Genomic DNA, 18,570 nt, shown 5'->3' on the forward strand with positions numbered 1-18,570 from the left:
TTTAAGCATACAACACAGTAATATTACCTATAGGCTATTCTGTGCAGTAGATCTCTAGGACTTAATCATCTGTTTAACTGAAATTTTGTACCCTTTGACTAAAAAACCTGCAGCCTCTGTGTCACCTGGGAACTTGTTAGAAATGCACATTATCAGGCCCCACTTCAGAATTACTGAATCAGAAACTCTGGGAGTGGGCCCAGCAGTCCGTGTTCAGTAAGCCTTCTAGGTGATTCTGAAGCATGATCAAGTTTGAAAATCTCTGTTCTAATATGATCATATCTGTGGAACTCATATCAGGTTTCTTTCTCACCTGGCCTATCAGTAGAAGGTTTGGTGGATCAATGGTGGTGAGGTTCATGCATGTGTAAATCTTTCCAAGTTATGGTGATATATGTTACCTTTGGGTATTACTGGCTTATGCTATTCAGTTAGCAATTAACTATGAACTATCTTGAAATATTAATTTACTGTTGCCCTGTATCATTATTTAACTTGAACGTTTGCCAGTTAAATTATCATCGAACAAATATTTATTGAATACCTACTGTGTGCCAGGCACCATCCATTCCAGACAGAAAGGATACAGCAGTGAACAAGATAGTCAAAAATCTATGCTCTCGAGAAGTTTAACATTCTAGTGGGTGAAACTGATAATAAACATGTGCCATGTTAGATAGTGATAAATGCTATGAAGGGAACAAAGAAGGGTTGTAGATAGGATGATGTTTTACATAGAGTGTCAGGGTTGACCTCTTTGATGACATTTGGACACAAACCTGAAGGAACTGAGCTCTGTGGCTATATATATGGGAAGAGCATTCTAGACAGAGGGAAAAGCAAGTATAAGGCCTTGAGGCAGGAATGTCCTTGGAAGGTTTATGCAACAGCGGTCACTGCAGGTCAGCTGAAAGATTATAGAGTCTTCAACCAGAGTAACGAGGTGTGAGATTGGAGCCTGGGAAGAGTGATTGGATTGTGGATGTATTTTGGAGGAAGGGCCAATGGATGTGGCTACTCTAGGGCAAGGCCTTTCTATTATACTCCATGTTTCTTGCTATACTATCCATGGTACCTGGACATGGTCCGCAGTCTGTTTTGTTTTGCTCCTTCTAACACTTGTGCATTATTTTCATGTTTGGATTTCTCCAGCAAAAACTGTCAACTCTGGAAGATGAGAAGAAGGCCCAGATTCTCCAGTTTCTGCCTTTCTAATGCAGATTTTATATCTGTTTTTCTGAAAGAAAATTTTCTCTGGGGCATAATGAAATCTCAATTTAAATGCCCCTTTTTTGGAGGAGAACAAAAGATTCCAGAAGTATAAACAGGTTATAAGCAAGGGCTATGTTTATGTTTGCAATAGCAGTTTAAAGTCTAAAGGGGTAAGTGACAGTTTAACCACACAAGTCATCTTAGCCTGAAAAACTCCTTGGCTGTCATCAAGCCCCTTTACTGGGAGAGAATGTACGTGGCCAAAGTGGAATTAAAAGACAGTGGTGAATCATAAATGTGACCTTTATCATCAGCAGGAGTACAGAATAGTAGAGTAAATGATGGAGTCAGGTAGTCAACCTCGTGTCTGTGGAGACCTGAGGATCCTGTAGTACTCATCTTTGTGCACTTTCTGGTCCCTGGATTTCTGGTTATTATTTTGTTTGTATTTATATTAAGGCTTGTAGGCAAAAACTATCCCATTTGCAAAGTATTCTCCTATTTGTAATGATAAAATAAACAGTACTGTGAAACGATGTTCCTCAGTCATTGGTTGGGTCTTTGATCTTACCCAGTTTTATGTATAATGTGGGTCAAATATAATGATACTGTGATTTGAGATAGTATGAAATAGAAAAGTCAGATGGCCAAATGGGACAGGAGAAAAGTGAGAAATGTTAAGTGACAGTGTAGTACACCATAATATTTTTTATCTTGATTTAGGCAAATAAAAAGAATATCTTATTAAAATAACTTTGTACAAATACTATGAATTTGTGAGTTTTTACTGTAAGTAAAGAATGAGTAAAACATAGTTCTTATTATGAAGTTCATAATAAAATATAAAGATTTTAGTCTTACTGTTCAAATCTGAAATACATAAGTGGAGCTTTATTATTGGTGAGCAAAACCAGACATGGAGTCTGCCCTTCTGGACTTTCTGGTCAAATGAAGAAAGACAGAGTAATCAAGTTAAGAAATATATGAAATAACTGTGGATGCTGATAAGTGTGATGAAACTAATAAACAGAATGATATAATAGCAGGTATGGGTCAGGATATTGCAGCAGAATGGCATGCAAGAGAAAAAACTAGAGTGCTTTTTAAAATTTCTAAAGCCATAGGCCTTGGCCTTCCTGACAAGGACATGAGTATGCTTGGGCCTGGCTGCGGTAGAGGTGCAATGGGGTGGGAGGTAGGGATCATGAGTGGTTCTCCTTGCTTTGATAGGGATAAATGAAGTTACTTGACTCTTCCTTCAAAATACCCTGCAAATGCGTTTAATCTCTTCCTCTCTCCTCCTCAAATCAGATAGGTTGATGCTCTCTCATTCTCCCATTGAGAAATTCTGGAGCTAACGTTGCCTGGCTGGCTTCCCTATCGATGTACAAAAAAGGGCCAACAAGACCAGCAGGATGACTGACTATAGTAGCCCTTGATGTTGTTAACACTAGAGCTGTGTGGAAGAAAGAGAAAGAGCCACTTAGAGGGATGGGAGAGGTAGAGATGGCAGGGCAGACTGCGTCCCAGGCTCCTGGCAAGGAGTTGCAAAAAAACGAAAACCAGAAAAACAAAACAAACGCTTATAAAAGCCCCATCTTTAAGTAGACTCATACCTCACCTGTTAACACCCTTTCTCTTCAGCAGGCTAAGGACACTTGATAAAAAAATAAAATTTTAAAATGAGGTAAAAATTAAAACAGAAATGAGTTTTAGCTTTAAATGGTCACTTCATGCTAGATGAATTAAATCCACATTAACCATGGTTATAGGTCTGTGAGATAATTTTAACCCAAACCAAAAAACCTAAGGAAATAAACATGTCTACCCAAATAATAATTGAATTACTTAAAATCATTAGTTGTCAGGTACTTTGCTAGCCACTGGGGTAGAGTGGTAAAAAAGACAAATTTGGAACTTAAACTCTATCAAGAAAAACTTCTCATAAGCCAAGAAGAAATTTCTACATGTGTATTTGGATGTTTTTTTTTTCTGTGTGAGCTCATCTACTCTGGGACTTCAGCTGCATGTGCTGATGTCTCCCAAATCTTTATTTCTGGCATAGACCTTTCTCCTGAGTTTCAGAATCCTATTGGATGGGCACTTGGATGTCCTAAAGCCACCTGGGGCTCAGCATGTCTAAAAATGAATGAATGGGATGCCAACACTCAGTTATCCCAAACACTTGACTCCTTTTATCCTCCCTAACAAAATGGGGACCAAGTCCTGTCTGGTCTCTCTGTTTAATATCTCTCAAATCTGTGCCTTCACTTCCACCCCCCTTGTTACTGTTCTGTCAGGCCCTCATTACTTCTCACCAGTCACTGCAGCGCACTTCTAACCTGTGTCAAGGTGTGATCATTTAAAACAGCTACTGTCTTCATCACTCACTTTTCAGCCACCCCAGAACTTCCTAAAGATATCTTAGTGCCCTCAGGAGAAATTAAAGCTACTTAGCTATGCCCACCACTTTCTCCCTTACCACCTACTGCACACACATGTACATACTTGGTTCAGCTGTGTGTTCTGCTTAGAATGCACTTTTCCTGTATGCCCAGCTAGCCATTACCCATCCTTTAAAACTCATCTCCTCCAAGATATGCCACCTACCTGTTACCACAGGCAAATTTGGGTTACATGTATCCTTGGTACCTGGTACTTGAGTGCTTAATAAATGATTAAATGAATAAATAAATGGCCAGTTTGTTGATTATTTTACTGTTTTTCCTTTTAAAGATTCACATGCAGTAATAGGTAGCTTGAAAGGCATGTAGGCAATGTCAATTAGGAATTATGTCTTTTGAAAAACTGTCCTCTACAACATAGGTGGAAGCCATGTAGGTCTTACGGAGAGATGCTGGATTGGAGACCAGAGATTGGCAGTTCTAGATTAAAGGATGCTCTGTCTCTTGCACCAGGATCCTCAGAAACTTTCTGAGGTTGCTTAGAGTATGTTTGCTTGTGGTTGTATAGGTTGGTGACTTAAAATGAAGGACTTTTCACTTAACCTAAAAACAAAGGAGCTTTGTTCCAGCAGCTAAAATGTGAAGAATACAGTGCATTGGTTCTTAACTCTTTTGTGGTTAGAGGCCTCTTTAAGAATTTGATGACTCTTTCCTCGGGGAAAAAAAAAAGAGGGTTCTAGACATAGAAATCTGTGGTACAGGAAAGGAAGGCTTTCTTCTTTGTGCCCTTTCAGAGATTGTGGCAGTAATCCCTTCACTAAGAACGAATTCTTTGGGAAAACGTTGTTGTACTTAGTTTTTAACTTATGCAAAGAAGACAGATTAATTGATAATTAAGTATAGTTGATGTGACAGTTAAGGGACTTGGTGATTTTATGTGATAGTAAACATGAAGCAACAACTTAATCAGAAGATGATAAAATTTAGGTATGACTAACCATTTATTGTTTTGGAACAAGTCTCATAAAAACACAAGTATTTGAAGGTACAGAGATGTCTTGATGTGTAGATGTTCCATGTTTAAAAACCTTAGGCTACATACACTTGCTATTCACAGCGCAGTCTCCAGACTAGCAGCATCCACCAGCAGCAACATCATCTGGGAACTTGTTAAAAGTGTAAATTCTTGGGCCTTACCATAGATCTGCTGAATCAGAATCTCTGGGGAGAAGGCCAGAAATCCGTATAATAAGAAGCTCTTCAGGTGATTCTGTGGTGTACGAGTTTGAAAAGCACAGCTCATGACCAGACATTTATAATACTAGAATACTTCAGCCAGGCAGTTTATAATCAGACAGTAATTAAATCATACTGTAATTAAATCATTCCGTAATTAAAATAAATGCTAATAAAAGTTAAACTAATAGCTGTTATTTATTGTTTGTTGTATTTGTGGTCATGAGCTTTACATTTATTATCTTATTTAATCTTCCCAAAAACCATTCTAGTTAGGTGATATTATTTAATCATTCAACAGATGTTTATTAGCACCTACATTGTGCCAGTCATTCTTCTAGCCTGTGGAAACACAGCAATAAGCAAGACCAGCCTAGTCTGTGCCCTCCTGGAACTTGTGTTCTAATAGGAGAGACAGAAAATAAGCAAGTAAACAGTATCATTTCAGATGTTATGTATAACAAATGCTATGAGAAAAAAATAAAACAGAGAAAGGTCTTTCTTGGGAGTTACCATTTGAGCAGAGACTAAAATAATAGGAAAGAGCAAGTTGTGAGAAGGTTTGAAGGAAGAGTATTTCAGATTTTGTTCCAGTATTTTTCAGAGGCAGGACTCAGAAAGGTTAAGTAACAAAGCTGATAAATGCTGGAGCTGGGTTCTGAATCCTGGACATCTGACTCTGGCATATCTTCATAATAAATTATGACATTTTCCTAATTTTATTTTTTCTTCTTTCTGCTTGGTTTTGTTTTCTGAAATTTCTTCAAGCAAACAGGTGAATTTAAATATATATATATATATATATTATATAGCCTCTTCCAGCTATGTTTGCATGACAGTATACTTGTCATTATGTACCCAATCATGATATGAATTTATTAATTCTGAATAAATAGCCATTATAATGAAGAAAAGATATAAATTGAATTTTCCAATAATGTATTTTTTATAAAAATCAAATTTTAGGGCCAATCATGATATGAATTTATTAATTCTGAATAAATAGCCATTATAATGAAGAAAAGATATAAATTGAATTTTCCAATAATGTATTTTTTATAAAAATCAAATTTTAGGGCCAAGACTTGTTTTTAGAATAAAAATCAAAGGCCTAATTAGAAATTATATTTAAAGTCTCAATAGGTTGCAAGTACAGTGTTTCAGGATTGTATTAGAAATGAGATCATTGGTACACTGATGTTATATGTTTCAAACAATATTTTGGCAGAAACTAGTCATTCATTCATGAAAGTGATTATAGCATTCATTTTGATGATTCTTTTTAAATAAGAAAGAATAATTATAGGTCTTAAACAGTCTAGGTGTCTATTATTAGCAATAATGCTAAAGAAAAATTAAATTTATGGTTCTTTTAGCTTTTGAAACTGCATTAGATAGTAAAAAATGTTTAAACAGTTGAGCAAAGCATCATAGTGGACACTCAAAGACTAAACTAGGGGATAACAAATTAAAAAATGAAATTGTCTTATATTGGCTTCTGAGAATAAATTATATATAGGTCATAATCATTTGGAACTGATAGCACTGATGGATTGAGAAAAAATATGTGCCCTAAAATGTGTAATTATCCAGAGTTAGAAATCATGTTTAGTGTACGGGTATGTTAAGAGTCTAGCACAGGGGCGCTTAGGTGACTCAGTCGGTTAAGCGTCCAACTATTGATTTTGGCTCAGGTCATGATCTCAGGGTCATGAGATTGAGCTGTGCATTGGGCTCCATGCTGAGTGTGGAGCCTGCTTAAGATTCTCTCTCCCTCTCCCTCTGCCCCCCCAAGCCCCGCTAGCATTCTCTCTCTGTGCCTATGTAAATACAGTTTATTTAAAAAAAAAGTCTGGCACAGTGGTTGAATGTAAACATTATGAATAAGTACAGTTCAAACATGTAGAAAAGACAGAAGATAATTTCTGTTTGGATACTTTGAAGACTTAAAAAGCTACTGATGTTTTATAACATACTGGTTTTTACCAGACTACTATATTGTTCTCTCAGAATACTCAACCACTGAATTTATTTACTCAGCAGAAAATTATCATTGTATTTTAGAAAACTAAAACAGATTTTAATTTGTGTTGAATTAACTCTTTTTTTAATTGTCAAAAAAATTTACTAGTAAACTCAGAATCTCTTCCCTTACCTAAGTTGAAAATGTAGGCTGATCTCTAACTTGACTACAAAAGGACACTATAGGCCCTAAAATCCTGCCTCCCTCTGTGATTCCTAACCGTTGTGTGCTTGTTTATTCCATAAATATTTACTGAGCACCTCCTCCTCCAGGTACTATACTGGGCACCCGGGACCCATTAGGCAGTATAGTAGGCAATAGGTAAATCATAGTGTATAGTGAAAGATGCTAAATGCTATAGAAAAAAAGAAAGTCAAGCTGGGTAAAGGGAATTGGGCAGTCAGTGAGATGTTACAATTTAAAAAATAAGCCTGCGTTCAGGAGACCTCATTAAGTGACATTTGAACAGACTTAAAGAGGTGAAGGAGTTAGCTAATCACATATCCGAGGGAAGAATATTTCAGGTAGAGAAATAGCAAGAACAAAGGCTCTAAGGCAGGCATGTGCCTGTCATGCTGAGAAATGGTCAGGAGACCAGTGTGGCTGGACGGCAGTGAGCGAAGGAGAGTTGGAAAAGGTAATGGGGTGGATGTGGGCCACAGGCACAGTGCACAGTTCTTGTAGGGCCATTTTAAGGATTTCGGCTTTTACTCTGAGAGAAATGAAGACCCATTTCAGCAGGGTTTTGAGTAGAGGAATGACATGATCTGACTTATATTTAAAAGCATCATTCAGACTACTACTGGAAAATGGAGCTGTTAGGAATGATTGCAATAAGCCAAGCAGGAGGCTGCTTACACCAGTGTGGTGGTGGTGGTGGTGGTAAAAGTGGTCAGATTCTGGTTCTATTTTGAAGGTAGAGTTCTGTTTGCTAATGAACTGTCATTAGGAAAAACGAATCAAGAATAACTTCAAAGGGTGTCTGTGGCTCAGTTGGTTAAGTGTCTGCCTTCGGCTCAGGTCTTGATCCCGAGTCCTGGAATCAAGCCCCACATCGGGCTCCCAGCTCAGTGGGGAGCCTGCTTCTCCCTCTGCCTGCCACTCCCCCTGCTTGTGCGCTCTCGCTTTCTCTCTCTCTGTCAAATAAATAAATAAAATCCTTTAAAAAAAAAAAAACTTCAAGATTTTTGGCCTCAGAAATTTGAAGGATAAAGATAATCATCAAATCATATAGGAAAAACTGAGGGTAGAAGATCAGGTAGTTAATTTTTGGAAAATGAATGTAAGCTGTGAGACATCCAAAGAGAGAGCTAGTTGGGAGGTGAACATATGAGTCTGGAGTTTATGAGCATATAGTTTGTCAACAATGAAAGCACCAAGGGAATGAGTGTAAATAGAGAAGAAGGTGAAGGACTGACCCTGGGGCTTTAAGAAGGAGAGGAGTAGGCATGAGTTTGGAGGAAAACTGCATATCATGTCAAGGAGGAGGAGTCGACTAAATCAGCTGTGTTGAGTAGGATGGGACTGAGACTAGACCTCTAGGTTTAGCTACATGGAGGTCACAGATAATCTTGTGGAGCAGTTTCCATGGAGTGGTCAGGAGCGAAAGTCTGGATAGGTGTGAGAGGATGGAAATTTCTTAATTTCCAGGAAGGTTTTGATAATTATACTGTGATTATATATGTATTTAACCTTAATGAAGGTAAAGAAAGGGTGAAAAAATTGGGAAGAGAGGTGTTGGGGAGTGAGTGTATGTACTTCTGAAATGGAGTGATAGCTCACAAGGGAAGTAGGTAGGGTCAACAGAAGTTTTTTGGTTTTTGTTTTTTAAGGTAGAAACATAATATGTTTGAATGTTGATGGGAATCTCAGCAAAAGACATATAAGTGAAAGGGGAGAAGCACTGGAGCAATGTTCTTGGGTCATTGGGAGGGGATCTAGTGCACAGGCAGAGATTGGCTTTAGATAGGCACATGAATGTTTTGGAGATAGGCAAGAGCACAAAGTATACATGCGAGTAAGTAAATAGATGTGGTGGTATGAACTCTTTGTTTCAGTTTTTTTTTTCTTTTTTTCCTTTTGCTTTCAGGAAAAAGGAAGTGAGGTCATCAGTGGAAAGTGAGGATGGGGAGGAAATGTTGGGGATTTGAGGAGAGGAGAAGGTATGAAGTATTAGCAAAGAGCATAAGGGACTTGGGGCATTGAGTGTGACTGCCCAGCAGATGCGGCACGCACTGGTGTTCATGGTCAAGAATTTAAGGTGAGAGACCAATCAGCATGGTGCATGTGTTTCTCCCAGTGTTCTGCTATAATCCTGTAGAAGCGGAGTATGTAGAGAGTTGGATTTAGCCAGAGTGTAATAGTTTAAATGAGCCAAGTATGCTGAAATAAGAGACAGACAGAAGGGGTGAAATAGAAAACAGCAGAGCTATTCAAAAACATGTGTAAGGAAGTGATTATTTTGAATGATCATGAAATTTCTGTTGATAAGGAGGGGAATGAGGGCGGCCCTGCACTGACTGAGCTACCAGACTCTACCTTGACCTTGGAGTGGTACTTGACTCCTTAAACCTGTCTGTGGAAGTGGGGTAACCTTTCCAGCCTTTCTGCGCCTTTTGGTCTCCTGGTCTGTTTGGTCTAAGATCCCACTACCATGCTTAAATCCCAAGATTCTGTCCTGACCCTCTTCAAAAAACTCTGCCTTGCTGCCTGTTCCTCTGTCCCGTAGAGACAATAATAAAGCATTCCACTCAATAGAAAGGAATGCTGTCCTTAGTGTTCTCCATGAAATTGCAGCTCATGTAAGCCTTTAAAAGAAATGTGCCATGTATAACATAAGAGAAATAAAGATATTTATTAGTTCCTTATGTAAGTAAAACCAGAAGACACTGTCTCATAGAAGCAAATTATAGCTATTCTGGAAAACTTTTATAAAAATGTCAGTTTCACACATTAAGACTATGTATCAAAAGCAGGAAACTGATGCCTCTTCTCTTTGCAGATGACCACGGTTTACTTATAGACTGTTAGCAGATAATAGATAAATGTTTCAAAGGCAAACTGTATCAAGTGAGTGCTATCAAGAAGGGCATATAAAGATACTGATGTGCTTAAGGAAAGAAGAAAAAGTATGCTTCTATGTTAACAGATAAAACTAACACATTCAGATGATTTTAACAAAGGAAGTCAGCATTTGATCATTTTCAATAAACAGGGCATTACTAATGAATGACTACACCAAGGACACGAAAGAAAAGAATATTGTTTTATTATCAGTGATAGCAGAATTAGTGCTCATGAAGAGAAATTTGTGTAGATTACTTGTGTCATCAAAGCAGGGAAGCTAGCTCTCTGTAATACGTAAGAGATGTGGGTGGACCATACACCCAAGATAGCAACAACAAATGGTCCTTGTACCTGTTGTGAAGAACCCCCTCCACCAAGAATTTGAAAATAAGGGCGTCTGGGTAGCTCATTCAGTTAAACGTCTGACTCTTGATTTTGGCTCAGGTCATGATCTCTGGGTCACCAGATCACTCCCCGCCCTCTGGGCTCCAGGGTGGGTGTGGAGCCTGCTTAAGATTCTCTCTCTCCCTCTCCCCCTCCTCTCTCTCTCCCCCCTCTTACTCTCCCCTCCCTCTTTGTCTCTCTCCCTCTTTCTCTATCTCCCCCTCTCTCAAAAAAAAAAGAATTTGAAAATAAGAAAGTAGGATGATACCCCTTGTAGTTAAACTATGAAATCAACAGATGATCATACTTCAGAGGAGGTATGTGCAAAGTGATCAGGAAGAGACAGAACATGGTAAGGCCTAGACCGGTGGGACTATGCTGGGAATTATATTAAACATGGAAGTTAAGGAAGGAATGGATAATGGAGACATGTTGGTTAATCTTGGACCCTCCACCCCAGAAAAAGAAATACCACACATGTAGAGATCAGCAGTTTCCATTCAGGTGAAGGAGTGTGTCATAAATATCATACTTGAATTGCAAGACTATCTCTAGGGTGGACATGGCTGCAGAGGATTAATACCAATACATGATAGACATTTCAAGTTCCATTAGGAAGATCATCTGTTATTTAAGATGGACACATGAAACTAATCATAGTCTGATGCCATTCAATATTCAGTTACTCCGATTCTCCCCCTTATTGTTTCATGCTCATGCAGTGATCTAATATATAGTGATAGCTCACATGTACTGGATATTTACAAGTTCTCCAACACTCATTTATACATTTTACATATATTATCTCATTTAATCTTCACAAGAATCCTGGGAGATAGGAACCTTTGCTATCTCCCTTGTACATAAAAACATAAAGTAAGTGATTTGCCTAATGAGAGAACTGGAATTCAGATCCAGGCAGTCTGGTTCAGGATTATTATTTTTTTTTTTTTTTAAAGATTTTATTTATTTATTTGACAGAGAGAGAGACAGCGAGAGCAGGAACACAAGCAGGGGGAGTGGGAGAGGGAGAAGCAGGCTTCCCACGGAGCAGGGAGCCCGATGCGGGGCTCGATCCCAGGACCCTGTGATCACGACCTGAGCCGAAGGCAGACGCTTAACGACTGAGCCATCCAGGGGCCCCTCAAGATTATTTTTATCTAGAACAACTTTGCTGTACTACCTGGCTTCTCACGTAAATCTGCATTATAAGGAAAGAGTACATTAATCCCATATTCTTGTCTTCCTTTTTTCTTTTTTTAAGATTTTATTTATTTATTTGTCCGAGAGAGAGAGCACACAAGCAGGGGGAGCAGCAGAGGGAGAAGCAGGCTCCCCGCTGAGCAGGGAGCCCGATGTGGGACTCCATCCCAGGACCCTGGGATCATGATCTGAGCCGAAAGCAGACGCTTAACTGACTGAGCCACCCAGGCATCCCAATCCCATATTCCTTTGAATATGTTTTATCCTGTGACAGTACTATTTCCTAATGGTGAATAATAAAGTGACTTCTGACTGAAATCTTGGTCAGGATTTCCCAGTTCTTTTTTGGCTGCCTCAGTGAGAGAGCTTTGCAAAGTTAGAATCCTGGTGCTAATCTCCCAGAGATTCAGATTTAATTGGTCTCGGATGTGGTTCACGAACCTGTTTTTTTAAAAAAATCTCACTGGTGATTGTGGTGATTTGAGAACCACTGCTTTTTGAAAAAACATTTTTATTGAGGAATAATTGACATACGATATTGTATTAGTCTTAGGTATATAACATAGTGATTTGATGTTTAGAAATGCTACGAAATGGTCACCACAATAAGCCTAGTTACCATCTGTCACCGTATAAAGTTGTTACAGTAATATTGACTGTATTCCTTATGCTATACATTACATCCCATGTCTTACTTATTTTATAACTGGAAGATCGTACCTCTTAATCCCCTTCACCTATTTCATTCATTCCCCCCTCCCCACCTTCTTCCCCTCTGGCAACATCAGTTTGTTTCTCTACCTATGAATCTGTTTCTGTTTTGTTTGTTCCTTTTTATTTTTCTTTTTAGATTCCACATATAAGTCATTTGGTACTTGTTTTTCTCTAACTTATTTCACTCATCCTGTAGGTCCATCCATGTTGTTGTAAAGGGCAAGATTTCATTCTTTTTTATGACTGGGTAATATTTTATTTTATATCTATACACTCCAGAAAAAGAAACACTGCTTTAGGTGACAAATGACTCTTACTGTATTAATTTGTACAACAATCTAGTTCAATAGATAAGAAATGGTCAAAGGAAAGATTCGGTCTTAGTAAGCTTTAGGCAGAAGTTTAATGCTGTTTGTGATGAGCTAAATATAAACATCAGTTAAAAATATGAAATCTTAATGCAGGGACCAAGTGTTATTGACATTAAGATGTGTTGCATTAGGCCTGGAGCTGCACAGCTTGAGGATGGATATCGCCTCTGCTACACAGCTGACCAGCTGTGGGCCGCCTGCTCAGGTTCTCCAGTACTGCATTTCTCATTTGCCAAAGGGGGTGGTAAAAGTCCATCCTATAATCCACACAAAGCCTTGAGCCCAGAGCCTGATATTTGGTTAGTGTTCAGTAAATGTTAGCACTTGTTGCTATTTAGGTGTTTTTCCAACTAGATATCTTTGGTGAGCCGAACTCCCTTTCTGACTCAGGTATTTCTTGTGGCTACAGCACCTGTCTGTAGTAGCTGGTGAGAGTGAAAACTCTAGTTGGTCTTCATACACAGTCTTAACCACAAGCGGGGACTTTTTCAACATCTTTCTTGGACCAGTTGAATCAACCAGTACAGCTGTTGAGCAGTTAGAAAGCTTTGTATTAAATCTTTAAGATATTTTAAAAATTAGTTTTCCAGCTAGTACAAACAAAATTATAAACTAAGAATCAAAGGTCAGTTTTGTAATGATGGGTTTTTTAAGCATCTAAGGGAAAGCAAATCCTCCTTTTACTTTTTTCAGTTTCACTGAAATTCTGGTCTGGATTTTCTCAGGTTCTAATTCATATTAGGTTGTGCTTTATTTAACAGCTTTTAAAAGCATGTGGAAAATGTATTTTCTACAGTTATTTTTTTTAAAGGAATAAATAAGCTGCTTAAGGGGGTTATTTTGTGCAAAATATTTAGCTTAAAAGGAGATCTAATTCTACAAACAGACATTTTTCAGGTTCCCAAATTAAGGGATAAGGCATTCTTTTTCTACATATTATAGACCTATAGAAATGAAATTAGAAGAAAATGTGTCACATAGGCATGTGTTAGTTAAGAAAATGGGCTCTTGATTCAAACCCTGGCTTTTCTTACTTACTCGGTGATTTTTGGCAAATTACTAAAGTTCTGAGTTTCTTCAGCTGTTAAGAGGCCTAATAATATTATCTAATAGGGTTTTAATGAGGGTTAAATTATTAAATAGTGTTGAATTAAATAAATGAAGCATTTAGGGTGGTGCCTGATACAGTTGATATTTTTATATAACATTCTTTTCCTTTGTAAAGTTACAAATCTTTAAAATTTGACATAAAATTTGTGATTTCATATCAGAAAACCTGGATTCAAGTCTCTGTGCTGCCATTCATCAGAGTAGGCAGGTAACCTAGCCTGTGGAAACCTCTTCTTCATATTCAAAAGTAGAATAAAGTACTGTATCTCAGATGTTGGTGTGAAAGATAAATTCACCCCCCAATGGGGCTTTCTGCATCCCTCTAAAACAGCACTCGTTCAGTAGAAGTAAAATGTGAGCAACTAGTGTAGTTTTAAATTTTCTGGTAGCCACATTTTAAAACAAGAAACAAATGAAATTAATTTTAATATATTTTATTTTATTCAGTACGTTTAAAATATCATAACGTGATTAATATAAAATTGATGAGATTACTTTTTTCATGCTGAGTCTTTGAATTCTGATGTCCAGTTTACACTGAAAGCACATCCCAACTTGAACTAGCAGTATTTCAAGTGCTCAGCCACATGTGGCTAGTGGCTGCCATCTTGGACAGTCCAGATCTAGATGCTGATGAAGATTCCTCATCAGCATCCTTGGGCACTGGTGCTGCCTTCACCATAAGCAGTGAACACAGCCTTATTCTTGAAGTTATATGCGTGTCTGGATGGATGAGCCTTATATTTCTTCCTTTAGCAACCTAGATTAGTATCTTAGGCCCTGGGAAGAGAGGCTTCTTCCCTTAGTCTTTTGGCTGACCTGGATGAGGACTTGCTCTGGGCATGTCACGTGCCTCTATTTGGGCCAAGGCTGGTAGACAACCAGGAATTCCTGAACCCTTTGAGTATGATAAACCTTTTGAACCACAAGGATCAGAGCTCCAGGGTCAGATCAGAGATTCAGGATAGGATCAGCCTTTGTAATACTCTTCATTCTTGCCTCTTATCTGTCCTTTTTGCCTTCTTTCCCAAATTTCAGAGACTTATCTAGTGTCCCGGGAAAAAGAGCAAATACCAGCAATCTTTTAAAAGAATTCAGCTTCTCTGTTCTCCACTTCAGTATAGCTTACCAAAAAAGTCCTCCCTTCCCAAACACTGACTTTTTAAAAGACATGAAGAACCTTTCTGGGGCCAAGAGATTTGGAAGACAGAGGAAGTATTCATACCTAAGCCCTTTAATTTTTAAGGTTTTCTGATACTGTCTTTCATCCAAATTTGAGAATTTTAGTGAAGGGCTATTGTCCTTAAAGCTGTATGTAATGGTAAAAAGAGGTAGAGAAAATGGGATTCGGGTGTACTTACCCAACAAAAAAAATCTGCTCACATGTCATCTTAGAAAGTCCTCCCGTGGCCACTCTAAAACAGCTGCTGGTGCTTAATACTCTATCTACCTTTTGTTTGCTTGTTTGTAAATATCACATGTTACTAACTAAAATTCTTTGTTTGCCTTTCCAAATAGAATGTAAGCTCCATAAAGGTATGGACTTTGTTTTGTTGATCTCTACATCCCCAACTCTTAGTACAGTGCATGGCCTTCAGTGTCTGTTGAATCTATGAGTACATGAAAGGAAATACCAAGATACCATTCTGTATATATACTAGTGACTTTAAAATTAGATACCTAGTAGAATTCTTCCTTGACCATTGTTGCTCTGACCAGCGTATGGGATATGCTTGAATTTTCAGACCTAATCTTAGAAGAATCCTAGTGTTTACTTTTGATCAATTGTTTAGATAAACTTTTACTTCTTTTAGGTAGTGTGGGGCATGAGGAGGGGGAAAAGAGATAGTTTATAGTGGAGTTGAAAAGGAGTTGGAGGAGCTGATCTGTAGCAGGTGAAAATTTCAGAATATACAGAGTAATAAAATGGGGGGGGTATTGGGATAGGGAATTAGATCAAAAAATTTTTATAGTTCAGGTGCTGTAAATATGTTTAAGGTTTTGGGCAAGACAGTTGACATAGTAGGTAATAAAAACTTAGGGAAAAGGTGAGAGAGATTCATAGCCAGAAAGATTCGTACTATTAGAGGAAGCGTAGGCTCTATGGGCTAGTAGCCAAAAATCCACAAATCATATTTCTTTTTTTTTTTTTTTTTTTTTTTTTTAAAGATTTTATTTATTTTTATTTGAGAGAGAGAGAATGAGAGAGAGGGAGTATGTGAGAGGGGAGAGGGTCAGAGGGAGAAGCAGACTCCCTGCCGAGCAGGGAGCCCGATGCGGGACTCGATCCAGGGACTCCAGGATCATGACCTGAGCCGAAGGCAGTCGCTTAACCAACTGAGCCACCCAGGCGCCCCACAAATCATATTTCTATTGTCTTGGTTAGAATATTTACTTAAAATCTTACTTATCCCTGTCAGTTTCTCAGTTGTCGTTCTACTTTTCCTCTCATGCCTTTATACCAACTTGATGCCACTACCCATGCTTCATGCTCCATGGAATTATGAGCACAGACTCATCATGCTCTGCAAAGGCCAGAAGTTCCATTGTAACCCCCTGTTTGTCCCAGGAGCACCCTGCCAAAAGAAAGTAATCCAAACATGTTGAAAACTCTCCAGTTTTATTAAGAACTATTTATGTTGCATTCAAAAGAAGGCACTGCAGACTTACTAGTTTATACCTTTCTTTGTCCTTCTTTAAATGAGAAGAACTGTTTTATGTAAACACACCAGATTTTCCATAGTAATTATGAGTAAGTTATTTGGTTTATGGATATATTTAAGAAAGCAATCAGCAGAGTAGTATACACTATTTCAGTTTTGTTTTTTTTTTTAACAATGTTAGAATTTTAAGTTTTATAAAGTTTGGTTAAAGAATAGTATTCTGCCTGTAATAGGCAATTCTGAAAGACTATTTCTGATTACATTTAGTTTAAGTTCAAATGATGCATTTTAATCTAATATCTTCTTTCTTCTTAGTCTGTAAGACTTGTATTGTCCAGCACTTTGAAGATAGCAATGACTGTCCAAGGTGTGGCAACCAAGTGCATGAGACAAATCCATTAGAAATGTTGAGGTAAGTAAATATACTTTATAATGAACTCTTTTTTTTTTTTTTTTAAAGATTTTAATCATTGATTTGAGAGAGAGAGAGAGAGAACAAGATGGGGGAGGGTCAGAGGGAGAAGCAGACTCCCCGCTGAGCAGGGAGCCTGATGTGGGGCTGGATCCCGGGACTCTGGGATCATGACCTGAGCCGAAGGCAGCCGCTTAACTTAGGCACCCAAATTATATGAACTCTTAATATGTTTTATTATGCATCATAATATTTGTTAGCACCTTGAATCAGTTGATACAGGTTTTATGAATTTTTAAATTTTCATTTTAAGCATTTTGTTTCATTTTAAAGCATTTTATTAAGAGGAATTTAAAAATAAGTCTGTATATATTAAACATTAAATATTTAAGAAATATATTTCCAAATTGTTAAAACTATAACTTTATCTCAGAGCTACTTTAGTTGTAGTTATTTTTGGTATTTTAATATTCCACACATACTTTTATTGAGCAACACGATAGTAGAAAGAGGGCAGACCTAATGTGAGAGACCTAACAATAGTACCTTGGTACTATTAATTTTTTAGTTATATCAAAAAAATATATAAACATTTATGTAAAACCTAAAGAATTTTTTTTAAATGACTACCATTCACTTAAGTATAATTCTGTATTTTTAAAGCTGGAAGTAGTCTATAAGATCTTAATCTAAACCCTTTTTTCCCCACATTAGGAAACTGAAACTTAGAGAAGTGACTCAGCTTTTCCTAGGGCTTCAACCAAACACACACGTCGTTTCGCAGCTACAAGCCCCCTTACCACTAAACCCATTTTCTTCCTACTTTTCCTGCCATAGCTCCACCACAGATGAACGGTGTGATCTTAGGGGAGTACACATCTGAAAACAGAGCTAGATATTCTCTGCACAGCCCCTGTATAACCCTCGTAATCTGTGTGATGTTCGCCATCATTCTATAAATCTGGATTTGCAAGTCTTACATTTCAGACTTTTAAAAAAATTTTAGTGCCTGTCATTGGAGTAATTTATCTGTAGGTAAATGTCAAGCCCAGTGGTTTTCAAAGTGTAGTCCCCAAACCATTAGTATCTTGTTAGAAATGACAATTCTCAACCCCACCTCAGACCTGCTGATTCAGAAACTCAAGAGTAGAGCCCATCTTAGTTATTATTATTAGCAAGCCGTCCAGGTGTTTCTGATACAAGTGAACATTTGAGAACCACTGTTCTCCTGTACTCTGTAGTCCTGATCAGTGCTTCTCAACCACTGGTGATTTGGTCTACCCCCACCCCCACCCCTGGTGTGCTTTTGGCAACATCTGGAGACGTTTTTGATTGTCAGGTCTGGGTGGGTGCTGCTGGCGTCTAGTAGGTAAAGGCTAGGGATGCTGGACACCACTGAGCATCCTGTGATTCATAGGACAGCCTTCTCCCACACCAGAGAGCCAGCCCCAAATGTCAGCAGTATGGAGGTCAAGAAACCCTGATTTAAGTCACTCAGAGACGAACAGGGCAAACTCTTCCTCTAAAGTTTTTTCCAGATGCTTTTATCAAAAACTATACCAAACAATAATTACTACCTACTGCATTTTAAAGTGCTATGTTGGAAGAAAAATTAACTTTTGGTTTTGACTATTAGATACCTGAAGGGATAATCAAATGTAATCCCTTGGCTAAAGTATGTCACATTTTTTTAACTTTTTACTTGGAAATAATTTAAAACTCACAAAAAGTTCCCAAAATACAAGAAACACTTGTATTCTCTTTACCCAGA

The 18,570-nt window shown here is 37.9% G+C and overlaps 1 protein-coding gene across 3 annotated transcripts in view; it reads left to right on the forward strand.

Annotated features, from left to right (window-relative positions):
- Positions 1–18,570, forward strand: part of PCGF5 (polycomb group ring finger 5) — a 117,975-nt gene that overhangs the window by 53,042 nt on the left and 46,363 nt on the right. For all 3 annotated transcript variants that reach the window (XM_021700200.2, XM_021700201.2, XM_044916104.1), the window contains one exon: positions 16,703–16,799. In XM_021700200.2, the coding sequence (XP_021555875.1) occupies positions 16,703–16,799 (97 nt within the window). The remainder of the gene's footprint in view (positions 1–16,702; positions 16,800–18,570) is intronic.

The sequence above is a fragment of the Neomonachus schauinslandi genome, chromosome 6 (assembly GCF_002201575.2).
Source record: "Neomonachus schauinslandi chromosome 6, ASM220157v2, whole genome shotgun sequence".
Classification (NCBI taxonomy): domain Eukaryota; kingdom Metazoa; phylum Chordata; class Mammalia; order Carnivora; family Phocidae; genus Neomonachus; species Neomonachus schauinslandi.